Source organism: Nanorana parkeri, unplaced genomic scaffold (assembly GCF_000935625.1).
Source record: "Nanorana parkeri isolate BGI_ZX_2015 unplaced genomic scaffold, ASM93562v1 scaffold452, whole genome shotgun sequence".
NCBI lineage: Eukaryota > Metazoa > Chordata > Amphibia > Anura > Dicroglossidae > Nanorana > Nanorana parkeri.
The window spans coordinates 199,557-217,653 of record NW_017306720.1 but is presented as its reverse complement, the minus strand read 5'-3'; the positions used below and the strand labels follow the sequence as shown (position 1 = coordinate 217,653).

Sequence of the window (18,097 nt, the reverse complement as noted above, 5' to 3'; positions counted from 1 at the left end):
TCAGCTGCTTTTGTCTTTTGGTGTCACATTCTCCACTTTCTGCTGCCTTGCCTCTCCAGATTTTTTCTCTGAACCCTTATGATGTGATAATTTTTTACTTTTAGGCTGAACATTCTTCACTTTTGGGGTTCTGAATTTGCTCTTCTGGCTGTAGAGTAGATTCCTCTGGAAAAGTCGAGGGATGTTTCCTTTGTTCAGGAAGAGGGCCACCACCATACCTGGGTACAAGATACATAGATAAGAATAGTACAAAGTAGAAACAGTGGAACATGTTCTATTAAAGCCCAACTACAGCCAAAGAGTAGGAAAGGGATAGAACACTTCAGGTTTTTTGTGGTGACCTATGACCCCACAAGTGACATTTTACCACACTTCCTGTGGGGACAGGTAGTGATGGAAAATCTCTCCTACAAGAACACAAACTGCAAAAATACACTTTTCAATTTATTGGCAAAGAGTTGGAATCCCCATCAGGCTATTATTACTATCAGTGTCTTCCTGTCCTACGGACAACCACTTATTTCTTGTGCTGTTGTCACTAAGACGGGAAGTGATTCCACTGGGCGGGATTACATTGAAATGTGTGACCACGTGACCGATCACACATTCCAACCTAGTCACAAACTTTGTTAGAACACCGGCCCTGTCTGTAATCACTTAATCAAGGAAATAGATTATTATAGGCAACATTACAGTCTAATGTTGCCTATGATAATCCATTTTCCTAATTCAACGAAATGGCAGCCCAACCCCCTAATCCTCACCGGGCCCCCCGATCCTCACCGGACTCACCTGGCCAGAGCCTCACAGCAACCCAGCCAGACGGTGTGCAGGGCCCGGGGCATGTGACACACGCCTCCTGTTACTAGGGACGTGGCCGGGAGTCGGAGCGGTGAGTCACAGGACCCTGCCCCCCTGCTGAGAAGCCCGTCGGCAGTGCGGGGCCCTGGGACCCTGCACTGCCCCATATTCCACCATGCAATAAAAACCTTACATAGGTTAAAAGCCTTTATGCAGAATGGAAAAATAACAATTGGTGTGACTGCCACTAGTATTATCATTATTATTCAGAGGCAAAGGTGGGTGATTTGGCCGGTTAGTAACAACCAGCATCCATGGAACAGATAGTGGACCTTGCAGACCAGATTCACCATAGGCGGCAAAGAGGGGCTTTGCACTGTAAAGTTATCAAACTACGTATTTTTTTACTATCAGTAGAAATACAATGTTTATTTACACATTCTCACAACATTCTGAGCCAGATCAGGACTGGTAAGATAAGAAAATGTTTTGTGTAAAAGGGCTGATCCTAGCAGAGAACGGCTGGTCTGGGGGACAAAGGTTGGGTGCCTGTAGCCTTCAGGGAAGAATAACTGGCCTAGGACCTTGACTTCCCAAGATTCCAACTGTTAAAGTTCTATGGCAGATGAGCAATGAAAATAGACAGCTGATGATATATTTTGCACACAGGCCTTCTTGTGAACAACATAATGAGTTAGTTCCAGTTCAGTAGCATTCCTAGTGTAGTTGACACCTGGGGCAGATTATTTTTTAACATAACTTCCCCCCTGCCTTCTATGCCTCTGTATATTTCATAATTACTGTCTGTAGTAATCATGAAATGAATACAAATAATGGGCAGAGTAAAATGGAAACCATAAAGGTTTTTTTTATCTGAATATCGTACATATAGTTATGTCATGTACTCAGTACTTGGTTTGGGCCCCTTTTGCAGCACTTACTGCAATTACTTTTGCACAATATTCTAATTATTTGAGTTTCACCTGTACATACATATACATATATACAGAGCTTGAAAAATTTGATGGTGTATCACCAGTCAGCATGATCGGACTATATGCTTGCAATTTATGTTAAAAAAATTTGAGGACAGATAGAGATTTCTTTTGGCGGTACATAATCACCACTGGGGAGGGGGTGTTATTTTTACTATATAATGAAAAAAGTACCATAAATGTAAACAAATTATGATTATTATACAGGATTTACATAGAGTAAGAATCAAGCTTCTTATGAGCCTGCACTATATGATTTCCATAGGCGACGATTAAAACGCTTTTACTGCTCATCAGTTTAGTGTTATCAGTGATTAATGGCTCTAAAATTATTGCTCTCACTCCGACGTTTGCGGTGATATGTAACAATGGCGGCAAAATAGGCGCAATCGTCGTTTTCGCACGTAGGTGCACCCGACGCATATCTGCATGTGTATGTGGGGGCGGGGATTGCTTCTGACCTGATGTATTGCTTCTGACCTGAAGAAGAGAGGTTCACTCTCGAAAGCTTTATATATATATATATGAGATGTAAATAATATAAACTCTATCCAAAATGTTTTTGTTTACATTTTGGCTAAAGAACTGAACATTGATATTGTATATGTATGTGTATGTGTTCCCATTGGGAAAAGTTCTGCTAACTTGAGACTTATTGTTTTTAGAAGCATGCACTTGTTTCTTATCTGAACAAATTAAATTCTAACCATGAATGTGATTTTTGCTTGGGAAAAATTGTACATATTGTAATGCACATGTGCTAGGAACAAAAGAAAGCTGTATAATACATCAGATTCCATTTGGGAAATTTGTAAGAGCTTTCGAACCCAAATCATTGCCTCAATAATGACAAAAACGAATGCTCTGATGAACGATCTTGAACTAATGTTCAAACAAAATTCAAACAGTGTATGGCAAGCTTAAATGTAGGTCCACAGGTCCTCCATGCTGCTGCCATTAAAATATTGATCTTAACTTCCAAATACTTATCTGTGTCCTGCAGTGCTGACCCTAGAGTCTGACTGGGCACTACCTCAGTGCCACCTCTGCTATGGCCGAGGACAGATCCTGTCACTGATTGGTTGCCAATCACATAGCTGGTTTCCATCGACAGGAAGGGGATGATCATATATTGGCTCACAATAAAGCCATGTTAAGTAACGTTATATCCACCGATCACTAGAATTCTATGACAATTGCTAATTTTATCATTACTTACCAACTAATGATCCACCAATATAGACTATAGAGTTCTCCTGAAGGCTCTTCCCAGAGCAGTCAAATGTCAGGGCGTAAGCCAAGATTGGGTTGAAGTAAGCTGCTGTGTATGAGGCACCTGAGGAAAGGAACAACTAGATGAACAATGCTAAACAAAAGAGTTTAAACCAACACAGGATTAGGAGGAATGTGGTGAACCAAAGATGTATTTACTTATCCTTTTGCCTCACACATAATTAAGCATCAACCTGGTCCTTACCATTGTGATTTAGGTTGAACATGAAAGTCAATCCCCCTACCGCTGATTGTTTATGAGAAAATATCAGTTATTGGGTAGGGATGAGATTAGGTCAGTTAGGTAACTTAATTCTAATTGGTACATTTTTGGGGCAATCAACCCCTTTTTTTCATAGTTATTGGGGACTTGTTTGTCTTTTAAAAACTTTTTTTGCTGCAAGACTTTACTTGGGCTTTTGCTTCAGGAGGCAATATTATAGGATTTTTATTTATTTGTTATTTAAACTGCTTTTTTTTTTGCTGCAAGGCTTTCCCTTTAAAAAAATAGGTTTTTGTTTAAGGGGTAGTATTTTTTGGTTTGCATTTCTTTTGGGGGCTTCTTGATTTAAGTTTGAAGTGCTCAAAGCACATTTACTTGTTACTGACCATCTGTTCCCAGAGCATCCTTTTTGTCACAGCACACAGTTGCATCTTTGAAAGAAACCTAAAATTAGGTGTAAGAACAGTGTGCACCTAAGCCACCTCACATTATATCAGAGATTCACCACACCCCCCATCCACACAGTAAAAATAAAAGTTAGGCATACATTGGTTAGACCTATTATTCTTGATTAAAACTATTCTGCTACTTGCCAGTTTAAACTGCTATATCCACTGTAGTATTTTATTTTTTGTAGTAAAGCCTATGCCATTGCACTTGTCTCTATTAAATTTTGGCCTAGCCTTGCTCATTAAATGCATCCCCCTGCTGGCCAATTTTACACTGTTGTGTCATTTGTGGTTTCTTAATAGCTGTGGTAAAACACCTGCCTTTATTCTTTGTCTCTGGCACATTTCAGCCAATTCTCCCTCACTAAAAGTGAATGCTAGATAGAAATTGGCCAGCTTTACAGTGACCAGTATCAGCGAACTAATGGCCAATTTCTACCTGCTGTCAAAGTGGGCCTACTTTTACTCTGTACACACGTGCAGCCCATACATATACAGAGCAAAAAGCTGCTGGGATCACCCTATCATTTTGTAATGGATAGTCCTACAAATACACAGTGCTGCACACACCAGCTTTGGGAGAGAAACACTGCATGCAGTAAACACTGAAAGTTTTCTTTTAACATTAAACAATCACTCACTAGTAAATGCAAACAAAATCGTAAGTACTTACACATAAAAAATATGGAAGGATCAGCTTTAATGGTAATGAATGAAACATCTAAATAAATCATGTATGACTACATTTTATGGGGTGCAGGGTGAAGTTACAACTAAGTTGTGTAGCACTCATACTCAGTTTGCTGTTTTGACTTTACCTAGTTACAAGTTGGTGGCCAAGCTATATTGCTTAACTGTAACAAAGAAAATGAAACACAAAAGTGGCGGCACACAATTGTAAATCCTTCAGCAAGTAAAACTGTTTTCCATATCTGTATTTCAACTTCAAAGGTTAAATTGTATCTAAGACGACAATCTTTCAAAAGTGAATCTATCAAGCTATTTGTCTCACACACTTTTGATTTAAGAAGGTAGCTTCAATCATAGGCTTTTCTTACAAGTGCTTAGCTTGGGTATGCAATAGGTCCTGGGTTGATGGGCTTTTTTTTTTAGTCACATTGGGAATGCAAACATTGCTTGAAGCAGGTCATCTAAAAAGGTAAGGAGGTCACCTGAAGGTCAAATGCGCCCTTCAAATTCTGAATGATCTCGAAAGCATCTCAAACTGATTCCATCAACACAAGCTTAAAGTCCATCAACACAGGCCCTTAGGATACTATAATTTGACAATTTAAAGAAAACAGACATTGACTTCTTACCTGCATATGCCAATAAAGTTACAGTAAGAGCTACTGTTGGTATCCTGTAGACCGGTCTTGAGTTTTGGAAGCGGAAAAGTACCAAATGATAGCAGAAGGCACATAATGCCTCGACAAAGACGCCCTGAGCTGCAGAGATTTGTAGAGATGGACTGCAATCATCTGCCATCATTACTTGAATTGTGTGGAAATCTGTTAACTCCAGCATCCAATACTGTTTGGTCAGGAACCTAGCAGCCTCCATACCTACATACTGAGATAACAGTTTAACTATTGTGTCTATGAAAGGGCCCTCCCGGAGCAGAAACTCCTGGACAGATACAGTAGGGTTGGCTGATGCTCCATCAAAGGTAAACCCATGAGCTAAAAACAGCAGGAAGAGAAGAGTGGAGACCACGTCAGGGCCATAACCTCCACCCCACATGCCAATCTCCAATAACATGCGGAGCTCCATGTAGCAGGCACACAGCTGCAAAGAGCTGGCTAGCTCGCTGATTGTGCATCTGTAAATCCTGACAGGGAGATATTTCTTAGTTATCCAGCGAATTAGCTGAGACAGTGCAACCACAGATATGAAGAAGCCTACCACTATGTTTAGCCCAGCCATGACAACGAGCGAGCAGGCTGAGAGCCGTCTGACAAAGAAATACAGACTGCAAGCCAACAACCTATGTGCTGCGAAGTGTAAGTAAACGTGGCCCAATCTCAACTACCCGTGTGAAGGGCACAACTGGGAAACTCTGCAGGTGTGAAATGACCCTATACAGACATTAACCACATGCTTAAGTTAATCACTTAAATGAAATGGTGTTATCTTAAGCAACACTTATAGGTAACCCATTAAGGGTCTTAGTAACACTTCTAAATGAATTCGGTGCATTTACAAATATGAAATGCTGGCAAAGTTTACTGTACGTTATATTCCTGTGGCATCTCCGACAGGATAAATATGAACGTTTAACTCAGTTAAGTGTTCATGTTTAGGTGAATACAGATTGTAGAAAATGGCATCTTGTAGTAAATGGTCACCAGTGGAGAAAGATGGGATAGTGTTCTAAGAAAAGGGGTGCAAAAACCTTGCCTCTGTCCCTCATTGGGACCCAAATCCCTCTGACACCATTTACTCCTCAGTTGTCTTTCTTGTTGGTCTGATGTATTATTAAATTATTTAACTGCAAGTGTGTTATACTACAATCCCAATTCCCCCTGCCCAAACTGCTCCCTGCACTATTTTTGCCGCACTGATCAGTGCCGTTTCCATACAAGTTTCAATGAAAGCGCGCTGATCAGTTTCAGTGCTGAAACGCAATTAAAAACTCCCAAAACCTCCCTTGCGAGATCTGCGCTGATCCACAACTGGTATTAACTAGATGAGCAACGCTACAAATCAAAATAAATCTACACCAATCCCAATCGAGGGAGTGAAGTGTTAAACAATGATTACTCAAAAGCTGCTGTGATATAGACCCCTAGGGTCAAATGAATAAATATTAAAAATAAACAGTGCTAATTAAAGTGAATATTGTAAATCAAACAATGAATATCATATATAGCTGAGTACTTCCGGGTCGTCAGGTGTTGCTAGGCAACGCGTTTCAGAGGTTCACCTCCTTTGTCAAGGCTTGACAACACCTGACGACCCGGAAGTACTCAGCAGCTGTGACCCTGCTTTGAGGAGAACCAGCCACAGCAGTGCTCAGCCACTGGATCAGACCTGTGTCTTCCAGCACAGGCGTCCTGGGATCTTTCTGGACTGAACTGGACTCTGCTTTCTCCCTATCCTGATAGCAATCTCCGACCAGCAGCTGAGATGGGACTTTCATCTAATGCATGACAGGCGAGATGTTTTTTAATATCCTTAAATGGATATCCTTTATCTGAAAAACTGACGGTAGAGAAGGTGCCGGCAAAATACACCGGACCAACTACTCCTGTAAATATAAACGTGTGGGGCTGTCTGTTACAGCCGGATACCTGTGGTGAGTAGTCACTTTTAGGGGATATGTATTGATCTCAATACATTCCCCAGAATAAGGATTGCGTGTATATCACCGAACATTTGGAATATTTCGTTATATTTCTTCTTCACTTGGAACAGATTGAAACACCACAGAGACTTTTTGTTGTTTTCACAAACTTCTTTTATTGGAATTTTTTCACAATAACTCACGGAAATTGCATTTTGCTTTCATCATAAAGACACATTACTTATAGTCTTTTACACGAAACACTTAATCAATATTCACTTATTTCAATCACATAGGATAGGTTGATTAACACTTTGTTCATGATAAATGGCCTTTTTCACTTATGATTGATTTGATTTGTTCAGCACTTTGTTTGCTGATCCACAACTGCCCTGGTGTGAATGGGCTCTAAGATGTGATGACACCAGCAGTCCTTTGACCGCTGGAGCCCAGGGGAGAAGAGGCTGAGGGCACTGGTTTAACAGCCTGCAGGGACAGAGGATCAGATGACCATCTTCTTTGAGCCCCCCTAGACCAAAACAAGCACTTAACCCTTGCAGTGTGGGGATAGCCCTACTGCAAGGGTAAGTTTTCTTTTTCTTTCCCGAGTTCTTCTTTAGCAACATAAAATTATAAGGGTTCTTTTCCATAACCTAGGGTTTTTGAGGGCCCAAGTGTTTTAGACATATGTAACAGAAGAACAGCCACAGAAAAACTCGAGGAAGTTCTGTTTTGCAGATTTGGTGGAGGCAAGTGCAATGTGTAAATGACTAATTTCTCTGTGGCGTCTTGCTTATATTGGTTCTCTCCCTCTTGTTCACCTGTTACACATATACTGTATGTATAGACACTGCACTCTATTCTGCAATAATTGAAGTAGTCATCCCTTTAGAATACCTGGACACACATATGTGAACTCCACTTCATGGCTGCGGTATTGAGCACTTGGAGGATGGGTGTTTTTTAATGTAAGCAAGCAGTAACATAGGATATTTTACTTCTATATTTCTTTTTGCATAAAGACAAAATGTAATGTAAACCAATGTTCATTCTTAACAGGGCATATAACCCTATAATGTGTACATACTTGATATTTTTCTCATGACAGCAGCTCTCCTTGACCTTTTCTGGATTCTTGTCCCACTCCCTTGTGTCTTGCAGAAGTTGGAACTTTGCCTTTACAAAATACCTGGAGGACTTCAACACCACTGCAAAGGCAGTCACCTGGGCAGACAAGCATCCTGCCTGCACTGCAATCTGAACATCATAGCCCAACATAAGGTGACATCACTGTATGCAGATTCCTCTTCGTACTTTAGGATGAGAAAGGCAGGGAGATGCTATTCAGATGACAACCCAGAAGTTCCATACTAGAGGCGTTTACACAACTCCTCCAGGCCTTGTGCGTGTGTGTATATATATACACTGAGTGGCCATATTATTATGACCACCCCATCAGTACTTCGTTGGGCCACCTTTTGCCTTCAATACTGCGGCGATTCTTCTTGGCATTGACTCCATGAGATGTTGAAAGGTGATGCGAGGAATCCGACACCATGCCTGATGAATAGCACTGTCCAGTTCTGTGAGATATGATGGTTGTGGAACCAGCTGCCTGATGGCTCTTTCAACTTCCTCCTACAAATGCTCAATTGGATTGAGATCTGGTGATTGTGGGGGCCACCGAAGCAAGGTAAAGTCTCCCTCATGTTCTTGAAAACACTCCTGCACAATACGAGCACCGTGGCATGGCACATTGTCTTGTTGGAAGAAGCCATCTCCATTGGAATACGCCATCAACATGATAGGATGAACTTGTTCAGCAACGGTACATTGGTATGTTGTACTATTCAGACGTTGTTCCACACGAATTAAAGGGCCCAAATCATGCCAGGAAAACATGCCCCAAACCATAACACTGCCCCCACCAGCTTGAAGGGTTGTACTCATGCATGTGGGGTGCATTCGATGCACCAGGAAAGGAAAATTACGGACGGTAAGTATACAATTTTCTGTTTTCCTGGCGCATCTCGACAGCACACCATGCAAATTAGTGATCACACAGGGAGGGTAATGCCAGAAAAAAAATGTATTTAGCGACTTGAACAGCCAGAGGTAAGAATGCTCCTCCCAAAATTCACAGTGGTAAGGAGTGCTGGGTCCACTCTATAATGGTTGATGAATGTATTCCTGGAGGACCAGGAAGCTGCTCTGCAGATCGCCTCAGCGGAAACTTTTTTGTAGGCTGCCCAGGAAGCTGCCATGCCCTTCGTGGAATGCGCCCTTATCTCCTCAGGTGGATGAAGACCCCGATTGGAGTATGCTTTTCACCAACCACGCTGCTATAGCGCGCACAGAGGCTGTGCAACCCTTTTTGCATCCCCAGGGGATGACAAGGAGATTATCCGCCAGGCAAAACGGTTGTGTTGCACCAATATATGCCTGTAGAGTGCTGGATACATCAAGTGCATGTGGCGCACCTCCATCATCCATAAGAGTCAGTAGAATGATTTCTGGATCGAGATGGAACGAGGGGGTAACCTTTGGATGGAAGGAAGGGTGAGTTCTCAAAACGACCCTGTCAGGGAAGAACGTGCAGAATGGTTCTGTGACAGTAAGAGCGTGCAGCTCGGAAACCCGCCTAGCCGATGTAGGGGGCACGACTGTGCGTGCCCCCCTGGTTCTGAATGTAAGCCACTGCTGTTCGGTTGTCTATCTGGAGTTGAACAAAATGACTGCGAATCAGGGAAGAAAAGGTCAGGAGGCCCTTGAAAGCTGCTCTCACTTCCAGTATGTTCGAGGGCAGACCCCGAGATGGAAAAGACCACATGCCCTGTGCCGCTAGGCCCTGGCAGTGTGCACCCCAACCATGGAGGCTCGCATCCGAGGTGATCGCCACCGGCTGTGGGGGACAGATGAGGTGAGGGACTGCTTCATGTCTGGGGTGATGAAAATCAGCTGGCAAAGATCCGCTCTGTTCCACTGCTTTAGGAAGTAAAACTGGAATATCCTCAATCTGCAATGGGCCCATCGGACGATCAGAATGGTAGAAGAGAGGGTGCCCAGAAGGCTCAGGCATTTGCGTGCACTCATCCATGGTAACTATCACCTGAAGAACCCTGTGCCGTAGGGTGGCGACTTTGTCTTGAGGGAGAGAGATGGAGTTCCGTGTGTCTAGGAGGGTGCCCAGAAACACCAGTTGTTGTGAGGGGTTTAACTGAGACTTCACGAGGTTGATCAACCAACCCAAGCGCTGCAGCAGGGCGAGAAGCAGTTGCTGATGCTGCAAGAAAACTGCGGAAGATTGGGACAAAAGCAGGATGTCGTCCAGATAATGGAAAACTTGAATGCCCTGCAGCCTGGCATGAGCAATGAGTGGTAGTAGTAGCTTGGTGAAGGTACGAGGAGCCGTGGAAATGCCGAATGGAAGGCACACGAACTGGAAATGTGCTCCCATGATGGCAAAGCGCAGGTACTTCTGAAAACTGGCATGGACGGGCACGTGGAAGTAGACGTCTGAGAGATCCACTGAGGTCATCCAATCCTGGAGACGAATGGATGGCAGAATCGACTGAAGTGATTCCATTCGGAAGAAAGACACCCGTATACACCTGTTGAGGTCCTTCAAATCCAGTATGGGACGTAAGTCGCCCATCTTCTTTTTGACCTAAAACATGGGCGAGTAGAATCCTGAGTAACATTCCCATAAAAGGAACCTCTGATTGCGCCCTTCTCGATTCATGTGAGGATGTACTCTGCAAAGATGTGGGCATCTGGGCCTGATGATAGAAGGTAGATTGGTATGAATCTGCTTGCTGGTGGTCTCCTTTTAAAAGACCATCTGTGACCCCGGGACACAGTTGACAACACCCATGGATCCTGGACAATGTCTTGCCATGCTGGGATGAAAGACTGAAGACGTGCTCCCATGGGACCTGTGGAGAGCCGCTGACCGTCAAAAGGATTTTTTGGCCGGCTGAGACCCGGATGGCGTAGCATCCTTGGAAACTCGGAGGGAAGATTGAGTGCTTCTCCAGCCTCTCCTAAACTGTCTACCTGGTCGGTATGATCGAGCAGCCCTGGCGGGCTCCGTTAAAGGCCTTCTATTGGGGTTGAACCATGGATGTTTCTTACTTCTATCCTAAGGAAGGAGGCCAGATTTACCCCCAGTCACCTTGGATATTGCCGCATCGAGCTTTGGGCCGAAGAGATTTGAACCATCAAACGGAATACGACACAAGCTGGTCTTCGAGGCCGAATCCGCCACCCATGGCCTCAGCCAGAGTGCTCTCCTGGCGGTAATTGTAGCAAGCATCGATCTGGCGGTACATCGGATGATGTCAATAGCCACTTCTCCGATAAAGTCGCCCGCGAGTCGAGTTTCCTGTAGAGCGAGAATGATGCTCTCCCGGCTTACATTGGAATTGAGCGCCTGCTCAATATTGCCGGTCCACATGGAAATGGCTCGAGAAATAGAAGTCAGGGCGATAGCCGAGCGACAGGCATTTACTGAAGTCAGATAAGCTTTTTTTTCATAATCAGATCCGCTTTGCGATCAAGTGGTTCTTTAAAAGAAACTGCATCCTCCATGGGCAATGTAATGTGTCTGGCTAGGCGCATTACCGCTGCATCCACCAGTGGTTGCGAGTTAAGCTTGGGTGCTTCATCTTCCATGAGAGTATATAACTTCGCCATGCGATTATTAAAGTTTGTAGCCTTCTCAGCCCGTTTCCATTCCTCCATAATAAGTTCCTTTATCTCATCCATGTAGGAAAAGGCGGCCGTGGATTTCTTTAAACGAGGAAAGTAGCGTCTCACCTTCGCTCCACAACCGGGTCCTCTCGATGCTCTTCGTGAGGAGGGCGGAAATCACAACAATTGTTATGAAAAAAACAGCCCAACACACCGTCTCTTTAAAAGGCTCACACTTACCATACCCTTACCTATGAGGGGAAGGATCTCTTGTGGCAGCCTTTTCAGCCATCCCTAATGAATAAGTAGGGAAAATAGTATGGGCTAAGGAACGGTACATAAAACACATTGGGATAAAACCCAATAAAAGACATAAAACAAAGAACTTACTGAGCAGATCAGACTGAGCAGAGGCCCCGCAGGATTTTGTCCGAAATTCCAATTTTGGAAATGGACGACGCTAGTGCGCGATCGCATACAGACATTGCTAGACCTACTCACCTGACCGAAGGGATGACAACATCAGCGGGGAACTTCCAGGGGCGGGGCCTCCACGGCCGACGGCTCAAAGAAAATAAGAGAAAGGAGAGTGTGAGGGGCGCTGGGCCCTAGTGTGGATAGGAAAGGCTGTCACGGCTTGGCCACGTTGGAGCAACATGCTCACCCTGGGAACAGGCTTGCTTAAAGCCGTTGAGCAGGGTGTTCGGCACAGGAGATACTGACCATGTTCGGAGAGCCGCGCAAAAACGGCAGGTAAGGGCTTCCCAGAGGGAAAAAAAAAAAAACATACTCCAGCAGGAGATCACGGTCCCATGGCGAGAACAGAAAAAAAAGAATGAGTAGGGCTCGAAAGAGCCTAAATTTATCACGTGTCCTGTGGGTTGAGGGGCTCTTAACCCATGGTGTGCTGCCGAGATGCTCCAGGAAATATATCAATCACAGTTAATGCATGGCTTAAAAGTATAAATAATTGCGTGCAGGTGTTTCCAGTGAATGAGACTGATTTTCAGGGCCGTATTCCCCACAAGGCCACTGAGCTGATACTGGCCCCCAGAGTGGAATTCCTATCACCTGACGTCTGCAACTTCACTTGTAATAAGCCTGCAGGTCTGCCCCCCCACCTCTGGCTGCCTCTGTCCCCGCTGGCTGCCTCCCTCTGTGCTGTGGTTTTCGTGGTCCCCCCACACCTGAAGGCAAATGCCTTCAGGATGGAGAGCGGGGAGCAGAGTGGAGAGCATACATTCTTCGCTCTGCTCTATGTGACCATTGAGACAGGACCGCTGCACTGGCAGCCTTCCCATCTCAGCTCTCACAGGAGAGCCAGCAGAGTGCTGTGCTCAAACTCCTGTATTGGAAGCGACAGGTTTAACCACTTGCCGTCCGCCCATTGTAAAAAAAACGGACGGACGGCACTGCAGCATTGGTGGGTTGCCGTCTCCAGACGGCATTTTTTTTCTGCGGGCGCGCACGGGCAAATGTCAAAGTACAGCAGCGCTGAATACTGAAAAATGGCCTGGATGGGAAGGGGGTTTAACACCGCGGATGTCAACTGGTTAAGAAAGAGAACCCGTCAGCGGTCATGTGTGATAGCAACAAATTTAGGTTAAAAAAATGATAAAAAAGTAACATATAACATTTTAAAAAAGATAAGATAAATAAGAATGTAAAAAAATTTAACAAAATAGACATGATCAACTAAAAAATTAAAACCAACCCTGCCGTCACCGCCACCTGGTTGCCATTCTCCATACAGGGGGGGGGCATTGAGGAACCTGGCCTTGGGGCAGCAGAGTAAGTCCGGCCCTGCTGATTATGCTACAGTATACATTTTGCATTCACTGGGTGGAGGTGAAGGGCTGTCAGGATTCTGTGGCAACTGCATACTTGGAAGTTTGGATCTATCCAGTGGTGGATTATCCCCTGCATTTATTTGCACAATTTTAATTGCTGCACATTGGACTTTGTTATTTCCACTTTGTTCACAAAACAGCAGAATTCGTAAAATGTTCAAGAGCAGCTGTTGTTAAAGTGTTTGAAGACTGGACTGTCAGACAAAAATCTGGGTCTGAAAGTGCAAATTGTGGCCCTCAGCGACTAGTCAATGTTAGGGTAGAACGGAGAGTGGCAAGACTGGTACAAGACAACAGAAGGGCAACAGTGCATCAAATTACTGCAGATCTTAATCAGGGATCCTCTCAAATGATCTCTGAACGCACTGTTCGCCGTACACTGCATCGTATGGGATATGGAAGCCGAAGGCCTGTTTGAAAACCTTTCCCGTCTGCAGTTAACAAGATAAAAAGTCTCCAATTCGCTCTGGGACACAGTCGAGCATTGGACAAAAGTCATGTGGTCCGATGAACCACATTTCCCGTTGCATCATGCAGATAGCAGTGTGAGAATTTGGCAGAAACAGCATGAAAGCATGCGCCCCACATGCATGAGTACAACCCTTCAAGCTGGTGGGGGCAGTGTTATGGTTTGGGGCATGTTTTGGGCCCTTTAATTTGTGTGGAACAACATCTGAATAGCACAACATACCAAAGTATCGTTGCTGATCAAGTTCATCCTATCATGTTGATGGCGTATCCCAATAGAGATGGCTTCTTTCAACAAGACAATGCGCCATGCCACAGTGCTCGCATTGTGCAGGAGTGGTTTCAAGAACATGAGGGAGACTTTACCTTGCTTAGGTGGCCCCCACCAGATCTCAATCCAATTGAGCATTTGTGGGACAAAGTTGAAAGCCATCAGGCAGCTGGTTCCACAACCATCAAATCTCACAGAACTGGACAGTGCTATTCATCACGCATGGTGTCAGATTCTTCGCATTCGCATCACCTTTCAACATATCGTGGAGTCAATGCCAAGAAGAATCGCCGCAGTATTGAAGGCAAAAGGTGGCCCAACGAAGTACTGATGGGGTGGTCATAATAATATGTATATATAACACACCCACTATATGGATTTTAAATGTATCATCAAATTCAGTGGGCAACACAGTGGTGTAGTGGTGAGCGATTCTGGGTCTTGGTTCTCTGGTTCAAATCTCAGCCAGATCACTATCTGCAAGTTCTCCCTGTGTTTACGTCGCTTGGACCTTACATTGTACGCTCCTTAAGTGCAGGGACTGATGTGAATGTGCACTATATAAATAAATACCTGCAATAAAAAAAATAATAGTGGCTAACAGAGTCCCTTTATATTCATATGTTCTGAAGGACATCTAGTATTTTCTTTTTTTTGGGTATTCATCTATCGTTGTCTGGAGAATGTGTGACCCAGTTATGCACCACCCAAACATTGTTTAAAAGACATGCCGAGATGACCAAATATTGCAAGGAAACCGTTCTCCTTTTTGAAAGCCAGGATAAGCCTGGTCAGAGCTTTGACTCCACTATTCCAAGGATGAAGACTGCAAGAGACTCCTATGAAAGTTTCCTGGGAATGCCAAGCAAAAACCAGGATTCCAGCTCAAGGGCTAACATGAAGTTTGATGGATTACTCCCACTGCTAAAGCTTCTTCAGTGTTAGGAATGAGTACAAAATCCTTGAAAGTGAATATACAGTGGTGCTCATAAGTTTACCCTGGCAGAATTTATGATTTCCTGGCCATTTTTTTAGAGAATATGAATGATAACACGAAAACCTCTGTCACTCATGGGTAGTGTTTGGCTGAAGCCATTTATAATCAAATCAACTGTGTGTTTACTCTTTTTCAAATCATAATGACAACAGAAACTACCCAAATGACCCCGATCAAAAGTTTACATACACCAGTTCTTAATACGGTGTGTTGCCCCCTTTAACATCAATGACAGCTTGGTCTTTTGTGGTATATGTGGATGAGGCTCTTTATCTTCTCAGATGGTAAAGCTGCCCATTCTTCACGGCAAAAAGCCTCCAGGTCCTGTAAATTCTTGGGCTGTCTTGCATGAACTGCACGTTTGAGATCTCCCCAGATTGGCTCAATGATATTGAAGTCAGGAGACTGAGATGGCCACTCCAGAACCTTCACTTTATTCTGCTGTAGCCAATGACAGGTCGACTTGGCCTTGTGTTTAGGATCATTGTCATGTTGGAATGTCCAAGTACGTCCCATGCGCAGCTTCCGGGCTGATGCATGTAAATTGTCCTCCAGTATCTTTCCTGTTCTATAACATTTCAACTACCTTTTCCCACAGGTCCTTTGACAATTATTTTGCTTTCCCCATGACTCAGAATCCAGACACGTCAGTGCAGCACTGGATGAAGGATGCAAGGGTCTGTCAGGAGGCCAGAAACCCATTGGCCTTTTATACACACACACACACACACACTGGTTACATGCAAACAGATCACAGGTGAGGATGGTTCCCTTCAATAGCCATTCACACCCCTTTGTGTCAACCTGTGTGCATGTTAACAGGCCAAAATCACCAGGTATGTAAACTTTTGATCAGGGTAATTTGAGTAGTTTCTGCTGTCATTATGATTGGAAAAGAGTAAACACAGTTGATTGATCATAAATGGCTTCAGCCAAACCCTACCCATGAGTGACAGAAAGGTTTTCGTGTTATCATTCATATTCTCTGAAAAATGGCCAGGAAATCATAAATTCTGCCAGGATAAGTAAACTTATGAGCACAACTGTAAATTCAGGGAATGAATTAGAGGAGGGATGATTATGACTATGTAGTGAAAAATGTATAATGGACAATGCAAGGCTTTTACCTTAATTTTTATGAGATTCTATTTGGCACTTTGAGTAAATCATTAATTTGCCTGATATCTTTGTATATTTAAACTTTTCTATGCTGTGTGAACACACGTTAACCTTTCTCCCCTATATACATAGTATTTTGACCTGGATCAAAGCTTGTGACAGTCTGTACCTACTGACCATCATTCAAAGGAACATCACTTTCTGGACTCTGGCCAAGGCCAAAAAAGGGAGTTAATTTATGCTAAAATTAGGTTAGCTTTTTCTCCTATGAACAGAGTGTGTGCATTTTATTGGTTACACTGTATTTGTGTAAAAGTAATATGCCCTCGCCGGGATGTATTATATTACAATATTACTCATCTTACTCACTTAATCATACAAGCTCTTGCATAGATGAGAAATCCTCAGAAAAACCTAATTTGATTGTTTGAGTTTTTAAATAAAGATTTTCATAGCAAGAAGTCTTTGTTCCTGGATATAGCGCACCAAAGATTTGCTGAGTTTCAATAGCCCCAATGCATTAAATGATTGTAGTGTAGAACAGTACACTACTGTGCATCATAGTAAGCTGTTAAAAAAATAGTACATGTAAAAAATGTTGTCTGCTCTGATGCATTAAAATAAATGGCCTGCCTGAACAGGCATACGTTAAAAGCTTAATTCTGGTTGTTAAGGAAATTTAAAAAAAAAATTGCCCTTACATTAGATCCCACTGCAAATGTCAATGGCTTATTTTGCCTCGGGAATAATGAACAAGGTAATATACTTACCTAATTCTTTACTCCCACAGGCTTCCTCCTTTTCATGTGACTGGTGCCAGGTCTCTGACATCATCCCTCTGGAGGATGCCGAGGGCTGATCCATATTGAAGAGCATTGACAGAGAAAGAGGACAAGCTGCTGACAGAACGAGGAATAAGGTAATTATATCCCCCTACTCCTCATCCCCTAGGCAAAACAAGCAGTTACCCTTGCAGTTGGTAAGGGGATCCACTACAAGGGTAAGTATCCCCCCAGAGTTCAGCTTTAACATAACACATCAGAACAGAAAGGTGTGAATGGGTCCTAAATATAATGGTGAGTTTTTATCCTGTCTGGAGTTCACCTTCACATTCTAACATTACAAAAGCAGACAGTGGGAAATCATTATAAATAGTACTATTAAAATAAAACAAAAAGTTTATTCCAAGCAAAGTCGACGCACACAAATGATTCAGTAGTTATTGCCGTAAAAATTAACAATTAAATAAAAAGATGGGATAAATTAAACAAGTCAGGTATAGGAAGAACTCCAGAAAAAAGATTCACAGAAATATGAAAACATCAGCATGCAAAGGCTACAGAGAGGCAAAGACACAAAGGAATATAAGAAGGTGACAGCTTAGTGGATCCATACTGGAATGGACCCATTTCTGGGAGGGGGTGTTAAGGGAACAGCTACGGACATGGCATTAAATCAAATCTTTCTGAAATCTAATACAGTAAGGCAAGTCAGTGAAATAATAACAATGTCGATGGCACTTAAGACACATTTTATATTTACTGCTGGGCCAAGTAGACAATGACCCCAAAAATAACTACAGACACGTAACTTTCCTCCCTTCTTTCCATGGAGGTAAATGCATGCTGTATGTCCAGTTTATTAAAACATGGGCCCGTCTTCTGGATATGGCTG

The 18,097-nt window shown here is 43.3% G+C and overlaps 1 protein-coding gene across 1 annotated transcript; it reads right to left on the bottom strand.

The window, feature by feature from the left end:
• On the bottom strand, positions 1-5,666 carry LOC108790138 (aquaporin-12-like). Its single transcript, XM_018560351.1, has 3 exons — positions 5,060-5,666; positions 3,016-3,132; positions 1-218 (listed from the first exon to the last, which is right to left on the bottom strand). The coding sequence occupies exons 1-3, from the start codon at positions 5,664-5,666 to the stop codon at positions 1-3; spliced, it is 942 nt and encodes a 313-aa protein (XP_018415853.1).
• Positions 5,667-18,097: the final 12,431 nt, after the last annotated feature.

Bases quoted from the DNA above. Each gene is read 5' to 3' on its own strand.
- LOC108790138 (XM_018560351.1), bottom strand. From the start codon at position 5,666: ATGGCTGGGCTAAACATAGTGGTAGGCTTCTTCATATCTGTGGTTGCA. The intron at 3,133-5,059 runs GTAAGAAGTCAA...TCCTTTCCTCAG, and splicing joins AACTTTATTGGCATATGCAG to GTGCCTCATACACAGCAGCT. The intron at 219-3,015 runs GTAAGTAATGAT...TCTTGTACCCAG, and splicing joins TATTGGTGGATCATTAGTTG to GTATGGTGGTGGCCCTCTTC.